This window comes from Xenopus tropicalis, chromosome 3 (genome assembly GCF_000004195.4).
Source record: "Xenopus tropicalis strain Nigerian chromosome 3, UCB_Xtro_10.0, whole genome shotgun sequence".
Lineage (NCBI taxonomy): Eukaryota > Metazoa > Chordata > Amphibia > Anura > Pipidae > Xenopus > Xenopus tropicalis.
The window spans coordinates 10860356-10879251 of NC_030679.2; the positions used below are offsets into that span (position 1 = coordinate 10860356).

The 18896-nt window shown below is 44.1% G+C and overlaps 1 protein-coding gene across 1 annotated transcript in view; it reads right to left on the reverse strand.

Annotated features, from left to right (window-relative positions):
* ovch1 (ovochymase 1) overlaps positions 1-18896 on the reverse strand; it is a 36803-nt gene that overhangs the window by 3506 nt on the left and 14401 nt on the right. Inside the window, exons 14-30 of the mRNA XM_031898662.1 lie at positions 17043-17171; positions 16297-16368; positions 14790-14967; positions 14078-14150; positions 12742-12937; positions 11906-12051; positions 11645-11801; positions 11489-11557; positions 11063-11281; positions 10173-10313; positions 8443-8557; positions 4996-5135; positions 2712-2846; positions 2526-2561; positions 1658-1897; positions 892-1083; positions 341-575 (exon numbers count right to left, since the gene is read on the reverse strand). Coding sequence (XP_031754522.1) covers positions 341-575; positions 892-1083; positions 1658-1897; positions 2526-2561; positions 2712-2846; positions 4996-5135; positions 8443-8557; positions 10173-10313; positions 11063-11281; positions 11489-11557; positions 11645-11801; positions 11906-12051; positions 12742-12937; positions 14078-14150; positions 14790-14967; positions 16297-16368; positions 17043-17171 — 2473 coding nt within the window. The remainder of the gene's footprint in view (positions 1-340; positions 576-891; positions 1084-1657; positions 1898-2525; positions 2562-2711; positions 2847-4995; positions 5136-8442; positions 8558-10172; positions 10314-11062; positions 11282-11488; positions 11558-11644; positions 11802-11905; positions 12052-12741; positions 12938-14077; positions 14151-14789; positions 14968-16296; positions 16369-17042; positions 17172-18896) is intronic.

Consider the following 18896-nt stretch of genomic DNA (forward strand, 5'->3'; position numbering starts at 1 on the left):
CTGCCCCAAAGCAGCTGCACCATCATCATTGAGGTGCAGCCCATCCCTTGCAAAGAGCCTGTAGCCAATCGAAATATCAGCCTGGTTCTCCAGAAACCCAAAGCCCTTTTCCCTAAACCAATTTTTCAGCCACACATTAATCTCTGAGCTCCTGCTGCCTCCTAAATGTTGTTTGAGGCACAGGTAATACCTTTGAGAAAATTACCTTGGAAGTCCTCGCCCTCAACTTTTTGCCTAGTTTTTTTAAAATAGTTCTTGAGGACCTCCCCCACCATGTGGAAGGAGTTGGTGTGCATTGATCAACTGTAGATCAGAGTATTGCCCATAAATACAAACTCACTTGACCTCACAGTGCGCTGCTGTAAGTATCCACTTATTAGCAATGATGATTCCTCCACAGTAGTGCTTCTTCTTGTTGTTCTGGATGCTGACTAGCCAAGGCCAGGATCTGGGGGCAGCTTGCTGTCCTCCCACCACACGGCCAATCTCTTTCCCACCTTGGTTCAGGTTTCGTATTCGAACAGACCTTTCCATGTACAGCATCATGGGGTCTACAGTTGTATTCCCACACTGGGCTGCAAGAGAGACAAAAGGTTTTGTTGCTGGTTGTGTAGCAACATGACCAAAGTTTGGACCAGTCCAGGAACCTACATCAGTTGGATTCTTAATTTGCCAGTGTGGGTGCCAATTAGAATTCAGTTTAATGGATGCATGTTCAGATGTAATGTGTAGTTCAAGGCTAATATTAATTCAAGGGTTTCCTTACTACCATGCAAAGCAATTTTTATACACTAAATAACCTGACATGAAACATGTAATGGACTGACAAAATGTATTACATGGTTCTGTTTTGCCATAAAATTCTATGTTTCTGTCTCTGTGCCAACTCACCTTTTTGCTGTCCAGACTCACTGTCATCAGGAACATCCAGGCTCCTCAGGGTATCAACAGAAGGTTCTGGCATGCTACCATATTTAATCTTGAACCCCCAGTCCACTACTGATTTGTCAGAGTGGAAATGGAGGGTCACGAAAGTACCACTTGACTGGAAGATTAGGTTCTTTTTGTGGCCACAAAGACTGGCTAAAAAAAATAAAAAAATGTGTAAAAACATAACTACAAGATATAGGCAGCTGTAAAGACTGATTCTTTAGATAAAGGGAATAAAGAGGAGGCCACGTGACATCATGCTATGACACTCAAGGTTGGCACCTACATTCAAATATCCTTTGGCCAATCAAGGGATGCCCACTTTTGGCTAAATGCCAAGGAAAATTCACCCATTGTGCCCCATTTTCATCTGGAAATGGGCTGTAATTGTGGATTGCATGTACAGTAAGACAAGATAGTGTTGGGGAAGAGGATTTAACCGAGATTGTGGCCTTATTTATATACAATGTGAAAATTTGCCCTATGCAGTAAGCCATAGCAGCCAATTAGAGATTTGCTTTCTTTTATCTTGCTGATTGGCTGCTAGCTGGTGGAGCAGACCCTGTGACCCATAAGGAGTGTTGTGGGGTGGTTCTAGGCTCCCAAGTCATGCCATGATTGGTAATGGTCACTGAACGGAGACTAATTTGCTCAGTGTTCGTAAATGATCCCCAATGTGTACAGATCTAAGGCAGTTTTGTAGCAGTAGCCCCTTGATCAGCTTTACCCAGCAGATGAGATCCATTGTTGGGGCCATCATAAATATTGAGATAATCCCATGCACAGTGCAATGAGTCCTCCAGGTTCAAGTAAAGGATCTGAACCTGCAGTTTTTTCCCATATTTTGAGTACATAATCCACTGGCAGTCCATTCCATTGGGGTACAGGTTGGGAAAGTTGGGGGATTCTAGCTTTGCTGATCCAGGCTCCATGGATTCTGGTCGGAGGAGGTCCAGGGAAGGACACCCTGTAGGAAATAGGAGGCAATTTACAAACATGTTAAGCTCGGCATTTGTACCTGGGATGCCCATTTTGGATCATTTGTCTGATCTTGTTTATTGGTCTATGATATGAATGACCCAGTGAGGTTTAAAAGAGCAGAAAGGGCACTGTGGGTGCACACAAGACATTATGGTCAGTTTACCTGCTGATTGGTTGCTATGAGTTGCTAGAAATGGTGTAAGTTTTACAACTTTTATGACATTACCCGCTATAATTTCAAGCAGAACCACGGATACGTAAAAATGTATCCCAGCACAAAACTTGCTCCGGGGCACCATTTGCCCCAAACAGTGACGGACTGGGAACCCAGGGGCCCACAAGAAAACCTTAGACCATAGGCCCACTTTCCAAATAATTTCTCTCCTAGTCTTCTTTATTCTCTTATTCTTTTATTTACATGCTAGCATCTATTCTTCCATCTACTTTTCCTCTTTCTTCCCATTCAGAAATAGGGAATGGCCATGAAATAGGCCAAATGGTCAGGAGCAGGAGGGCCCACTGACACCTGGGCCCACTGGGAGTTTTCCTGGTATCCTGGTGGGCTAGTCCGACGCTGGCCCCAAACATCCTCTTGTGTCCTGGTTTATTCTTACCCACAGAGGTAGCATTTCCTTCCAGCTGTTTGGATCCTATGAACAACCACAAAGGGTTAGAATTTAGTGAGGGGCTCTACAGGTCAGTGCTATAACCAATGATTTTATGTATTTATATAGGTTACGTTGATGGACTTACGTTCTTAATAATGCGTAACAAATCCCCAACTCCATCCCTACTCTTACCTGCTTGCTTGTCCCAGAATGAATAGTTCAAGCTAAATCCTTTACGGGTGACTTGGGAATTGCTGGTGAATATCAGCGTGATCTCCGAGGCCTCGGATTTAAAGGAAACTGTGCCAATATCGCCACAGAAGTCACCTGTACCAAAAAGCACGCTCATGTTTATAGTTTATTTAGGAAAGTTGTTGAGTTCAGCTGGTTAGTGAACCTCCCAACTAACTCTACTGGTGTAAAAAGCAGCCCTTTTAATATAACTATGCTTAAACCCGGCCACAACTCCTGTTCTACAGAGATGTCCGCCCCAAGGAACCAAGCCGGGGTGATTTTAGCTATGTGTCTTAGAAGGGTTAATCAGGCCTAGAACTACTCTAAACCAATCTCCTGTACACCCAGCCCATTTTCTGATGTGCAATTTTGGGGTATCCCACTAGATTAAATATCTTTGCACATTGCCATATTTCCCCCCACTAGTTTTTTGCACCCAGAATTCCAGCACCATTGTGCCTCCTGCTGGGCACCTGTTTGTAAAGTTTGACCAAGTTTGTAAAGGTGCCCATACATATTAAGATCCAAGCAAGCGGATCTTCACCCAATATCCCCACCTACGGGTGGGCGATATCGGGGAACGTGTAGGCTAATTCGAACATTTGGCCCTGGGGCAATCGGTTCGGGGACTGCATCAACAAGCCGATGCGGTCCCCGATCCGACTAGATTTTCTAACCTGCCCGATCGAGATCTGGCTGATTTCAGGCCAGATATCGGTCGGGCAGGCCCGTCGGTAGTCCCCATACACGGGCCGATTAGCAGCCGAATCGGTCTAAGGGACCCATATCAGCAGCTAGAATCGGCCCGTGTATAAAGACCTTAAAGTTTTGACCAAAGGCCTTCATTTGTGTGGCCTCAGCATGTAAATGCAGGCCTATCAACCCTCCAAGAATTATCAGAAGGCATCCGTATTTATTCCCCCAACTTGAGTGGAGCAATAAAAATTCTTTTGGACTCTGTTGATATATATATGTGTGTGTTAGGTTCCCTTGAGCTTAACCCCACCCATTATATGGTATGCTCTATACCAGTGATCCCCAACCAGTGGTTCATGAGCAACATGTTGCTCCCAGGGGCCTAAAAGTAGGTGCTTATTTTTGAATTTCTGGCTTGGAGGCAAGTATTGGTTGCATAAAACCAAGCCTTCTATGGGCTGCCTATCCACATAGGGGGCTACCAAATAGCCAATTATAGCTCTTATTTGCACCCCCAGGAATGTTTTCCATGCTTGTGTTGCTCCCCAACACTTTTTACATTTGAATGTGGCTCATGGGTATGAAAGGTTGAGGATCGGATCCCTACTCTATGCCTTTTCTGGCCCACCAATGTTGACCGTCCTGCCTAATTAGGCACAATAAGGCTTTGCGATAAGTCGTTACACCCCTCTACAAGTAGGACCTTACACAAACTGGGGACTTTACTGCATCTGAAATCTAATTTAGTCAAGTCGGGTGCCAACTAGTCCACATTATATGGGCACCGGAGAATCTGAGGGTTCTGCACAACATACTGCAGCTTTGGTCCAACTGCCCAAATTTTACTAGACATCGTCTAACCAATCACATCGACTCTTCTAAGCCTTGATTGGCAATATGTGGATTCTGGCAAATGCCAAAAGGACCGCTATAAGATATCAGACAGTCACTATTTATTTGGCTGGGGGGGGCTGTTTGTGCCTCTGGGTACTGGGAATGCCAGGGGGGCTGTAAGGTGCCACAGACAGTCACTATTTATTGGGCTGGGGGGGCTGTTTGGGCCTGTGTGTACTGGGAATGCCAGGGGGGGCTGTAAGGTGCCACAGGCAGTCACTATTTATTGGGCTGGGGGGGCTGTTTGGGCCTGTGTGTACTGGGAATGCCAGGGCCTGTTTGTTAATCCCAGTCCGGGCCAGTCTTCAGTTCATTACAGATTGCAAACCACACCCAAGTCTCCATTTCATTAAGCTAAAGGCCGAGGTGGCAGCAGTAGTAGATGCCAGTCTGACCTATGTAATGTGTAACTTGCTGCCCAGCAGTGCATATTGATAACCTTAAGAGCTTTATCAAATGGTATGGGGGTAGCACTGTGACTCCCAGCAATTAGTCATGTGACATACCTGCCTTGTCCATACGAGAGCATGGATACAATACACACAATCAACATATAGACATGTTATTTGGGGTCTGAATGCAATGGCTGGAACTTGCCTAGTCGCTTCTGTACAAATAATTCCACATATTCAAGTTTACTGCTCTCGCTCACCCAATAAACTCTTGCATTCTCCAATGCCGTTATACACCAGGAGTCGGTCCTGACAGCCAGATGCATCTTTCTCTGTTTTAAGGTCTTGTAAATCCAATCGTATAATTTTCCCAACAGGGGCAATGACCCGCCATTGGCAGCTGAAACACAGGAAGGAAAGACATTGCACAACAGTTTCCTTTTGCCCCCCCCCCCCAAAAAAAAGGGGCACACTGTCCTTACCATGAGCTTTAATGGCAACACTTGGCAGTAGTGTAATGGCACTCAAAGCTGGTGTAAAAATGATGGTGGGGAAACCCCTATCTGCTCTGATACAAAACTGATTAAGCACGTCATGTGGGGTAAGTGTGTCACTGGTGGGTGATGGGCCACATTTGCCGTCAGTTCAGCCTGACCTACCCCACTCTAAGTCAGAAAGGAGATGTAGCTTCACCCCATCTGGAGACCAAGGTGGTCTGGGTAGGTGCGGGTGGGTAAAGCCGTATTAGTTTTGGCACATCACTAATAGTTACATCATCAAGTTCAACCCTTCCAAGTAAACCCAGCACCCACAGACCCACACTGACCTATCTATCCACTCACATACAGACCCACACTGACCTATCTATCCACTCCCATACAGACCCACACTGACCTATCCACTCCCATACTGACCCATCTATCCACTCCCATACAGACCCACACTGACCTATCCACTCACATACAGACCCACACTGACCTATCCACTCACATACAGACCCATACTGACCTATCTATCCACAGACCCACACTGACCTATCTATCCACTCACATACAGACCCACACTGACCTATCTATCACTCACATACAGACCCACACTGACCTATCTATCCACTCACATACAGACCCACACTGACCTATCCACTCACATACAGACCCACACTGACCTATCCACTCACATACAGACTGACCTATCCACTCACATACAGACCCACACTGACCTATCCACTCCATACAGACCCACACTGACCTATCTATCCACTCCCATACAGACCCATACTGACCCATCTATCCACTCCCATACAGACCCACACGGACCTATCCACTCACATACAGACCCACACTGACCCATCTATCCACTCCCATACAGACCCACACTGACCCATCTATCCACTCACATACAGACCCACACTGACCTATCTATCCCTCCCATACAGACCCACACTGACCTATCTATCCACTCACATACAGACCCACACTGACCTATCTATCCACTCACATACAGACCCACACTGACCTATCTATCCACTCCATACAGACCCACACTGACCTATCTATCCACTCCCATACAGACCCACACTGACCCACAGACCCTATACAGACCCACACTGACCTATCTATCCACTCACATACAGACCCACACTGACCTATCTATCCACTCACATACAGACCCACACTACTCAGACCCTACAGACCCACACTGACCTATCTATCCACTCCCATACAGACCCACAGACCCATACGACCCATACTGACCTATCCACTCACATACAGACCCACACTGACCTATCTATCCCCTCCCATACAGACCCACACCCACCTATCTATCCACTCACATACAGACCCACACTGACCTGACCCACACTGACCTAATCCACTCCCATACAGACCCACACTGACCTATCTATCCACTCACATACAGACCCACACTGACCTATCTATCCACTCACATACAGACCCACACTGACCTATCTATCCACTCACATACAGACCCACACTGACCTATCCACTCACATACAGACCCACACTGACCTATCTATCCACTCACATACAGACCCACCTGACCTATCTATCCACTCACATACAGACCCACACTGACCTATCTATCCACTCACATACAGACCCACACTGACCTATTCACTACAGACCCACACTGACCTATCTATCCCCTCCCATACAGACCCACACTGACCTATCTATCCCCTCACATACAGACCCACTGACCTATCTATCCACTCCCATACAGACCCATACTGACCTACCCACTCACATACAGACCCACACTGACCTATCTATCCACTCACATACAGACCCACACTGACCTATCTATCCACTCACATACAGACCCATGTTTTTAGGGGAAAAAAGAACCCCCCAACTGCCTATAATCCCCCTAATGTACTTGTACAGAGTAATCATGTCCCCTCGCAAGCGCCTCTTTTCCAGAGAAAACAACCCCAACCCTGACAGTCTAACCTCATAGTTTAACCCTTCCATCCCCTTTACCAGTTTAGTTGCAGTCTCTGCACTCTCTCCAGCTCATTAATATCCTTCTTAAGGACTGGAGCCCAAAACTGCCCCCCATACTCAAGGTGAGGCCTACCAGGGACTATAAGGGCAAATTATGTTTTCATCCCTTGGCAGAGAGATACCATAAAAACTGACAGAATAGATATTCCCTGTACTAAGCACAATTCAGCAGGAACAGCCCCCTAAGTTTGCTCATAGCCTGTACAGAGAGATACCATAAAACTATGGCAGCATAGGGATTCCCTGTACTAAGCACAATTCAGCAGGAACAGCCCCCTAAGTTTGCTCATAGCCTGTACAGAGAGATACCATAAAACTATGGCACATAGGGATTCCCCTGTACTAAGCACAATTCAGCAGGAACAGCCCCCTAAGTTTGCTCATAGCCTGTACAGAGAGATACCATAAAACTATGGCACATAGGGATTCCCCTGTACTAAGCACAATTCAGCAGGAACAGCCCCCTGAGTTTGCTCATAGCCTGTACAGAGAGATACCATAAAACTATGGCAGCATAGGGATTCCCCTGTACTAAGCACAATTCAGCAGGAACAGCCCCCTGAGTTTGCTCATAGCCTGTACAGAGAGATACCATAAAACTATGGCAGCATAGGGATTCACCTGTACTAAGCACAATTCAGCAGGAACAGCCCCCTAAGTTTGCTCATAGCCTGTACAGAGAGATACCATAAAACTATGGCAGCATAGGGATTCACCTGTACTAAGCACAATTCAGCAGGAACAGCCCCCTAAGTTTGCTCATAGCCTGTACAGAGAGATACCACAAAACTATGGCAGCATAGGGATTCCCCTGTAGTCCTTTATACCAGATTGGGTTGTCACATTTTACATGATAAAATTATATTGCCAAGTGTAGAAAATAAAGGTAACACCAACAGGGCCGGATTTTAAATATGTGCGCCCCTAGGCCCCTCGCTTTCCCCACCCCCCGGCACTCACCCTTACCAATTGGCTTCACTGGGGACTGGATGGGTGGGAGATGTAAATAGCTGTCAATCTCCCAAAATCTCCCAGTCTCCAGTGTAGATACAGTCAGTGGGGGGCACACCGCTCCCCAATCTTTGCTGCCCTAGGTCCAGGCCTTTGGGGCCTGCTCACAAATTCAGGCCTGAACAAATAGAATGACAATTAAATAAGTAGGAATGCCTGTATTCTCACTGGAGATCATCGTGGTAGTTGTCTGGATAGTTGGGAGATTCAATAATTCCTTTGTTTGATGTCAGAATCTTGTCTGAGCAACTGGACCCATACTGGGGACTTCCCAAATCTGGAACTACATTAAAAAAATAAAAATCAAGTGTTAAAGAAGGAAAGGTAAAAACTCAGTAAGCTTTATCAGAAAGGTCTATGTAAATACAGCCATAAGCACTCACAGAAACGCTGCACTGAGTCCTCTATCAAAAAGTCCTCTATCAAAAGAAACAGGACCCAGTGTAATAGGTCAAGGACTCACAGCATAAGTCAGAAAAGATTAGCTTGAGAAACACATTATTAATATTTTAATAAAACATTTAAATTTAAAATATAGGTATGGGACCTGTTATCCAGAATGCTCTGGAACTGTGGCTTTCCAAATAAGGGATCTTTCTGTAATTTGGATCTCCATACCTAAAGTCTACTAAAAAATCATTTAAACCCAATAGGGCTGTTCTGCCCCCAATAAGGGGTAATTATATCTTAGTTGGGATCAAGTACAGGTACTGTTTTATTATTACAGAGAAAAGGGAATCGATTTAAACATTAAATAAACCCAATAGGGCTGTTTCTGCCCCCAATAAGGGGTAATTATATCTTGTGGGATCAAGTACAGTACTGTTTTAATTAATTACAGAGAAAAGGGAATCATTTAAAACCATTAAATAAACCCAATAGGGCTGTTCTGCCCCAAATAAGGGGTAATTATATCTGTTAGTTGGGATTCAAGTACAGGTACTGTTTTATTATACAGAGAAAAGGGAATCATTTAACCATGAAATAAACCCAATAGGGCTGTTCTGCCCCAATAAGGGGTAATTATATCTTAGTTGGGATCAAGTACAGGTACTGTTTTATTATTACAGAGAAAAGGGAATCATTTAACCATTAAATAAACCCAATAGGGCTGTTCTGCCCCCAATAAGGGGTAATTATATCTTAGTTGGGATCAAGTACAGGTACTGTTTTATTATTACACGAGAAAAGGGAATCATTTAACCATGAAATAAACCCAGTAGGGCTGTTCTGCCCCAATAAGGGGTAATTATATCTTAGTTGGGATCAAGTACAGGTACTGTTTTATTATTACAGAGAAAAGGGAATCATTTAACCATTAAATAAACCCAATAGGGCTGTTCTGCCCCAATAAGGGGTAATTATATCTTAGTTGGGATCAAGTACAGGTACTGTTTTATTATTACAGAGAAAAGGGAATCATTTAACCATGAAATAAACGCAGTAGGGCTGTTCTGCCCCAATAAGGGGTAATTCTATCTTAGTTGGGATCAAGTACAGGTACTGTTTTATTATTACAGAGAAAAGGGAATCATTTAACCATGAAATAAACGCAGTAGGGCTGTTCTGCCCCCAATAAGGGGTAATTATATCTTAGTTGGGATCAAGTACAGGTACTGTTTTATTATTAGAGAAAAAGGAAATTATTTTTAAAAATTAGAATTATTTGCTTATAATGGAGTCTATGGCAGCCAGGCTTTCCGTAATTCAGAACTTTCTGGATAAGGGATCCTACACCTGTATATACAAAGTACCTGTGAAATTATTTCTCTTTTTTTTCCTCATTATTGATTCTTTAATTTAGGACCCCTAACACAAATGTCTTTGACTGCCATATTTAACAGTGTTCCATTTTACATGATCTCACAGGAGACACCCAACAGTAACAGGGTATTTACCTTGCACCCTATAGATCCAGTACTGCAGGAAAAAGCCTTTGTTTTCACTGATGCCGCCTAACCCTGACTGGAAGCGCAACCGGACTCTTCGTGCAGAACTAAAATACGTGAGGCTGGTATCCAGGGAACCACATAATGTAACTAAAAAAACAAAATAAAACAATTACAGTTTATATCAGCTTAGTACAAGAGATGCCCTGTCCCCATAAAGCCCCTGGGCTACATAAAGGATTATAAGAAAAATCTTACTCATTGTCCACCATCATTGGCCTTCAGGGTGGGCTTAATGGAGCTTCAAGACTTCAGAAGTCTGAAACCTGGACAGAATCTCTGCCTGATTGGTTTTAAAATGTTCTAGTCACTGGCTACCACATAATAGCCCCACCCCTGGCATCACCAGCCCGCCCCTAAACATCACCCGGCCCTTGATGTCATTGGCATGACCCCACCCCCCTATCCAGACATTTCACCCAACAACGTGGCAACCCTAGTGGTGTGCAGAGCAAACATGGGTAAGAAGGAAGGGGTATGTAAGTAGGGTTGCCACCTGAGCAGTATTGTCTTGAGTACCAATGTCACTAAAGGTGGCCATACATGGGCCGATAGTAGCTGCCGATATCAGTCGCTTAGACAGATTCGGCAGCTTATCGGCCCGTGTAGGGGCACAAACGACAGGGCTGCCCAACCGATATCAGGCCTGAAATCGGGCAGATATCGATTGGGCAGGTTAAAAACTATAGTCGGATCAGGACCGTATCAGCTCGTTGATGCGGCCCCCGAACTGACTGCGCCTATTACCAGCGTTCTAATTCGATCGTTTGACCCCAGGGCCAAACGACCAAATTAGCCTAAATTCACCCGATATCGTGTCCTGTTTCAGAATCACTTACCTTTTTTGTCAACTGAGTCATCCAAATAGATAGCCAAGAATTCATCGCGGCAGCCTTCAGATTCTTCTGTGGCCAGGTCCTTAAGGGTCAGCTTGATTGTGCTAAATGGTTCTGCCTCAATGACCCAGGAGCAGTGTGATCCCCCAATGTAAGCATATGGATAACCTGGTGAAGCAATGAGTCCAACTAACTCTTTCACCAACGCTTCAGAGGAACATCCTTAAAGATGAAAGTAAAAAAGTTCAGATCAGTTGTAACACAAGGCACCTACATGAAAGGACAATATCAGGTTCCTAAAGCATAAAAATTGAAGTATTGAGCCAGGGGAGGCAAGGGGTGTCCAGGCAGTGGTAAAGGTTGGCCCTGAGTGATTTATTTTGCCTTCAGATTCAATTCAATTCCCAAAGAGGATATAGGGTACCCTACCTTTAGCAGCCTTGCCTTCTCTTTGCTCCACCAACTTGCTGTTCGGTGGGCCACTCTCTTGTTGAAGATCTAAGAAGGACACAGCTTCTAATCAGAAGACTCGTTCAGCTTAAATCACAATGCATTTTATTCACTATTGAGTTGCCCTTGCCATACCCTGTTGTGCTTTTTGTATCCACGTCAAGAACAAGCGGACTTTGGTGTATACTCCAGGCTTGTACACTTGCCCACATCCCTCACCCCAGCTGACAAGGCCATAGATAAAGTATTGCTCCTTTGTGTTTCCACAAACCAGAGGGCCTCCTGAGTCCCCCTAAAATAAAAATCATGCACTAGGAAAGCTATAAAAAAAAAACAAGTTGTCTAATGTGGTCTTTATAGAACCCTTACCCCAGTGCCCCTAGGAATACCACTAACCTGGCAGGCATCCTTTGCCTTACTAGAGGGAAATCCTGCACACAACATATGGTTAGTCATCTGCCCAGGGTAATAGGACTCATTGCAGATTTTGCTATCAAGGATAGGAAGATGTAACTGCTGCAGTCGAAGAGCAGGTTGACCACCTGTGATAAAGGCATACAGTGAGTATATAGCAATTGGAGTCTGTGTTCTTTCTATAGTCATTTCCTTGAGTCATAAGCGGAGGACTGCCCATACCCAACATTAGGAACACCACAAATGGCCAGAATGCCTTCTCATTAACCCACTGCTTGAGATCATTTCCTTCTGCCCTATCCCTGATGGTGCCATTAAGCTGGCCTAATTCAGCCCACTACTTGATTTATAGTAGATGAAGTTGCGCTCCACTGGGGACAGTTCAATTTTCACATAAAACATACACAGTGGAGTGAGCAGGGGCAAGTGCTCTCGGACTTATCAAACCTATCATTTGTTGGGTCCCTGATAACCATCAGTTGATGTGGAACAAGTTCAGTTACATAACATGTACCTTTTGATTATACAGTAGGAGCAGGAAGATCAGCAGCAGCCTAATGGAAAGTATATACTTGTATATAGTAGTTATAGATCAGAGCATTGGACCAATGGAAAGCATTGCCATGCATTGCTCTGCAGGCATCAGGTAGGGTTCCTGGTGGGCCCTCAAGCATGGGTCCCACAGCTGAGCATGGAAAGGCTCCTGAACCACCTGTTGGGCATAACTGAGCAATGCTTGTGGAGAGTTGTGTCCTGTAAGGTGATTGGCTGGTAGGATAAATGAATCATAATTCAGAAGCCACATTGATCTTGGTTACCTTCAGCAGTGTTCCCCCAACCAGTAACCACACACAAGGAGGTTGGGGTAAGCGCCTCTTCTGGTTCCGGGAGGCACACTGGCCTCAGAAAGTCATTAAACTCCAGTGGTTCCTCTAGATACAATAAGGCGATGTCATTATCGTAGTTTTCAGAGTTATAATCTTCATGGATCCTGATGGCCTTAATATTTCTGATCTGTTGAGAACATACATATCTTGCTGGTTTTTCATACATTTCATGGATAGCTGTAGCGGAACAGAGCTCTAATTACCCACTTTAGTGCTAGAACATACAACTCTTCTGGGCAACATGATCTGAACTTTATTCAGTGCCTTCCAATGGGGGTCATGGTGGTTACATTACCATTGAGATAAATTAGTATCACAATAAAATCATTGACTGTTTTAGGGAAGGGGGTATTATAGCTAAAAGTACAGCGGACAGATTATATGGCTAAAGGTTGGCAGTGTGATGGAGGGAGTTGTATTTCAATGATTAGGGCTGAACACAAGCCTGAGGTTTTATGGGGGTACCAGTTGCAAATTGTCTTGTACTGCCTATATTTGTTTCAGGGCTGTCCAAGTGGAGCCCCATGGGTGAAGACAGTGTCGGACTGGCCCACTAGGATACCAGGAAAACTCCCGGTGGGCCACAGGGTCAGTGGGGCCTCCTGGTCCTAACCATTTGGCCTGCTTCATGATCATTCCCTATTTCTGAATGGGAAGAAAGAGGAGAAATAGATGGAATAATATATGCTAGCATGTAAATAAAAGACTTGGAAAATAAAGTGGTTGAGTAAGGAAAGGATTAAAAATGGTTGGAGAGTGGGCCCATGGTCTAAGGTTTTCTGGTTGGCCCCTGGGGTCCCAGTCCGACACTGGGTGAAGACATGGCTATCCAAAAGTGTTTTCTGGCCTCCAAGTGCTAGTAAAAGTCCCCCTTAGGCTGCAGCAATGGTGTACAAGGCCCCTCTACAGTGGGCAGCCACCAAGTCCTTCAAAACAAGACATGGGAATAGCACTTTCTCAGATTGTGGTTTCAAGCACTACATGTTTCTGATCACTTTGAACTTCCTATGACCACCATGTCTGCTTAAGGGCTCTAATGGCCCTTTTTTATGACATCATTTTGTCACAATCCAATAATGGATCATCAGTGGGGCAGTACTAAACTGTAGCTATTACTGAACTTTCCATTTCCAATTATCCACAGTGGTGATCAGTTAAGGTGTAGGAGATATGAAGATGGCACAGTAGACGATACACACAGTCGTGACTGGACTATGATTTAGAACTAAACCCAGAAAAGAAAAGATGATTTTCATCATTTTTGTACCTGCTCCATTGACTCATTTAGCATCCGATCATGGTCCCCAGCAACGATAACCCAGTAAGAGGGTTCCGAGGCCCTACAGGAACACCAATTACCAGTTAGTCCCAAGCTGAAACTATTGGAAAACTGCTAATAATAATAATAATTAAGTATTATCCTCTTAATTATTGAAGAAATCTACTGAACTCTGAGTATCACTCATGTATTATAAGGGATAATGTACCCCCTACTGTAAATGATAAGGATATTAGCAGTCACTGAGGGGTTCTGTGCCCATATAAAGGCACAAGGCTGCAGGCTGAGTTATACAGGGAACTCTGAGTATCACTCATGTATTATAAGGGATAATGTACCCCCTACTGTAAATGATAAGGATATTAGCAGTCACTGAGGGGTTCTGTGCCCATATAAAGGCACAAGGCTGCAGGCTGAGTTATACAGGGAACTCTGAGTATCACTCATGTATTATAAGGGATAATGTACCCCCTACTGTAAATGATAAGGATATTAGCAGTCACTGAGGGGTTCTGTGCCCATATAAAGGCACAAGGCTGCAGGCTGAGTTATACAGGGAACTCTGAGTATCACTCATGTATTATAAGGGATAATGTACCCCCTACTGTAAATTATAGGATATAAGACATCACTAGGGTTCTGTGTCTTGTGACAAAGCACCATTTATGACCGACAGTGATTAGTTCCACACTATACTTACCGAATACAGTGAGCGGCAGTCAGAACCCACTGGGGGGAAATAATAGCACCCCCGCAATGAAAGGCTTTCAGAAAAAGGATCCGAACTTGCCACGGCCAGCAATTGGGACAGGCTTCTTCTCCGCCAATAATACGAGGCAGGGCCGACTTTTGGGACATGGGAGCCATGCCACACACATCTGGATGGTGCATAGAGAACTTATTAGGAGAATTAATGTCTGTGTGTGCTAATTTAAAAACACAGGAAGGCTAGATCCCCATCTCTATCTTGTTAGGAGGTGTCAAGGAGAAGTCTGAAGTCAAATTAGGGCAAAATTTGTGTTTAGATCCTTATATACAACCTTAATTTCCTGGATATACAGAAAGGGACCATTTCCTATATATTATGAGCAAAGGATCTGACCAAATAAGGGGAACATGGTTCCAAAAAATCTGAAGACCTCCGATATAGTCTGTATAAAGAACAGTGTCGGACTGGGACCCCAGGGGCCCACCAGAAAACCTTGGACTCTCCTAGGCCCACTCTCCTAACTATATTCCCTCCTTTCCTCCCCCAACCTCTTTATTCTCCCAGTCTCTTATTTACATGCTAGCATCTATTCTTCCATCTATTTCTCCTCTCTCTTCCCATTCAGAAATAGGGAATGGCCATGAAACAGGCCAAATGGGCAGGAACAGGAGGGACCACTGACCCCTGGGCCCACCGGGAGTTTTCCTGGTATCCTGCTGGGCCAGTCCGACACGGATAAAGAAAGTTCGGTTACAAAAGGTCAAGTTTGCCACAGTTTAGGAATCCAAAAAGACCAGAATTCTAACTGTACTAGACCCAGTGTTGGGACAATACCTGTGTCCTCACTAGTGATGTCCCGTTTCGCCTCGCCAATAAATTTGCGAATCTTTCAAAAGATTCGCGAAACAGCGAAAATGTTGCACGGGAAAAAATTTGTTGCCCGCAACTATTCTTTTGATGCCTGCGACTATTCTTGCGACAATTTTGGACGTGCGACAATTCTTTTGATGCCTGCGACTATTCTTGCGACAATTTTGGACATGTGACAATTCTTTTGATGCCTGCGACTATTCTTGCGACAATTTTGGACGTGCGACTATTCTTTTGATGCCTGCGACTATTCTTGCGACAATTTTGGACGTGCGACTATTCTTTTGATGCCTGCGACTATTCTTGTGACAATTTTGGACGTGCGACTATTCTTTTGATGCCTGCGACTATTCTTGCGACAATTTTGGACGCGTGACTATTCTTTTGACTCCTGCAACTTTCTTTTTTCATCCGTTTCGCGAAACAATCCGCCAATGGCAAAACACAGAAATTTGCCGCGTATCCATGCCTGGCGAAACATCAGAGTGGCATAAATTTTTTTTTTTTTTTGTTACCGGGGTCATTGACCCCATTGCAGGCTACAAAAAGCCACAATAGGAAAGGTATTTATTCAAAAGCCATACATAATAATGTCCACTCTTCTCAACATCTTTTCTCTTTCACTCACCTACTGGGATGGCTCTTGGTTGGGACGCACTGACAATAGTAGTGCCATCAACAGGAGGAGATGTTTGCTTGTCTGAGTGGGGAAAAAAAAAATGAAAAATAAATGTTCTAATGATCTCATGGAACAGGGTGGTTCTGAGAGGAGATTTGGTCAGTGCATTGAATAGAAACTACACCTCTGCTTTTATATGACTTATTCTACACAGAATTCATACAAACTCTGAAGCAGGAATGGTGTCTGGGCAGATACCAAGTCCTCGTCAACCACTAAAGGTGGCCCATACACATAAAGACCCGCTCGCCTGGCGAGGTCGCCAAGCGAGCGGATCTTCTACCGATATCCCCACCTACGGGTGGGCTATATTGGGGAAAATGTAGGCTAATTCGATCATTTGGCTCCAGGCAACGGGGTAGTCGGTTCAGGGACCGTATCAACGGGGCAGTCGGATCAGACTAAATCTTTTAACCCGCCCGATCGATATCTGGCCAATTTCAGGCCAGATATCGGTCGGGAGGCCCGTCGTTACGGTAGTGCCCCTACACGGGCCAATAAGCTGCCGAATCGGTCTAAGGGACCCATATCAGCAGCTACAATCGGCCCGTGTATGGGGACCTTAACTTGTATGCCATCAGCAGCCTTCTCAGCCGAGGATTCCAGGGGCCAGGATCAATCACGTGAGAACCTCATGCTGGGTTCTGTTGTTCTTTGGGCCCATGGAGATAAAGTCAATGTATGTTCACACTTACTTTTGAGCACAAAGTTGAATTTGGCCTTAAAGCCCGGGTAATTATTCTCCATGTCACTCTTGAAGCGTATGAGCATTGTGTTTCCCGGACTGAAGACTGGGAGCGGGAGCGTATATCCACAGAGCCGAGCTGGAAACAGATATTGGATCAAACACATTATCATCATCAATAGATAATTCCCTGCGTCTTTTGGACTCCTCAATGGGCAACCACCATGCACCCAAACTTTGATTTCCGGTATAATCTAGACCCACTGGCAGTTTTAGAGCAAGGCAGTTGACTGGTCCCTGTACACAATATTCTAAAATAATTATACAGGTATAGGACCCGTTATCCATAATGCTTGGGACCTGGTGTTTTCCAGATAAGAGGTCTTTCTGTAATTCGGATCTGCTAAAAAAATTATTTAAACTGTAAATAAACCCAATAGGGCTGTTCTGCCCCCAATAAGGGGTAATTATATCTTAGTTGGGATCAAGTACAGGTACTGTTTTATTATTACAGAGAAAAAGGGAATCATTTAACCATGAAATAAACCCAATAGGGCTGTTCTGCCCCAATAAGGGGTAATTATATCTTAGTTGGGATCAAGTACAGGTACTGTTTTATTATTACAGAGAAAAGGGAATCATTTAACCATTAAATAAACCCAATAGGGCTGTTCTGCCCCCAATAAGGGGTAATTATATCTTAGTTGGGATCAAGTACAGGTACTGTTTTATTATTACAGAGAAAAGGGAATCATTTAACCATTAAATAAACCCAATAGGACTGTTCTGCCCCCAATAAGGGGTAATTATATCTTAGTTGGGATCAAGTACAGGTACTGTTTTATTATTACAGAGAAAAAGGAAATTGTTTTTAAAAATTGTAATTATTTGCTTATAATGGAGTCTATGGGAGATGGCCTTTCCATAATTCGGAACTTTCTGGATAAAGGGTTTCCGGATAAGGGGTCCGATACCTGTATAAAGAGTAAAGAAGGCCATACATGAACTAATATAAGCTGCCAACTTGGTCTTTCCAGACCGAGTGAAGCAGAATATTGGCCAGTCTATGGGGCACATCACATCACATATCTGGTAAAAAGAATCCAAATATCTATGGGGCAGGTTTGAAATCCCTTTAGATGAGGACCACTTCAGTGCATTGATGTGGTAATTTTCTCATGGGGTTCTACCAGCTGTATGTTTGGCCCAGATCTCACTATAAATGCCCAGCACAAGTTTATTTGGGAGGAATCCTGGACTAATTTAGTATGATCCTCTCCCTGACTAAGCCAATCCAAAATCCCTTCCATTTTTATCCAGATACCAAGCTTTGGTTGATTTCCTGGGCCACTCTTTCCCATGGTCAGGTTGGAGGGACAACCAGTACAGGGATGGGATCCCTTATCCGGAAACCCGTTATCCAGAAATCTCCGAATTACAGAAAGACCATCTCCCATAGACTCCATTTTAATCAAATAATTCAGAATTTTAAAACGGATTTCCTTTTTCTCTGTAATAAAACAGTACCTGTACTTGATCCCAACTAAGATATAATTACCCCTTATTGGGGGCAGAACAGCCCTATTGGGTTTATTTAATGGTTAAATGATTCCCTTTTCTCTGTAATAATAAAACAGTACCTGTACTTGATCCCAACTAAGATATAATTACCCCTTATTGGGGGCAGAACAGCCCTATTGGGTTTATTTAATGGTTAAATGATTCCCTTTTCTCTGTAATAATAAAACAGTACCTGTACTTGATCCCAACTAAGATATAATTACCCCTTATTGGGGGCAGAACAGCCCTATTGGGTTTATTTCATGGTTAAATGATTCCCTTTTCTCTGTAATAATAAAACAGT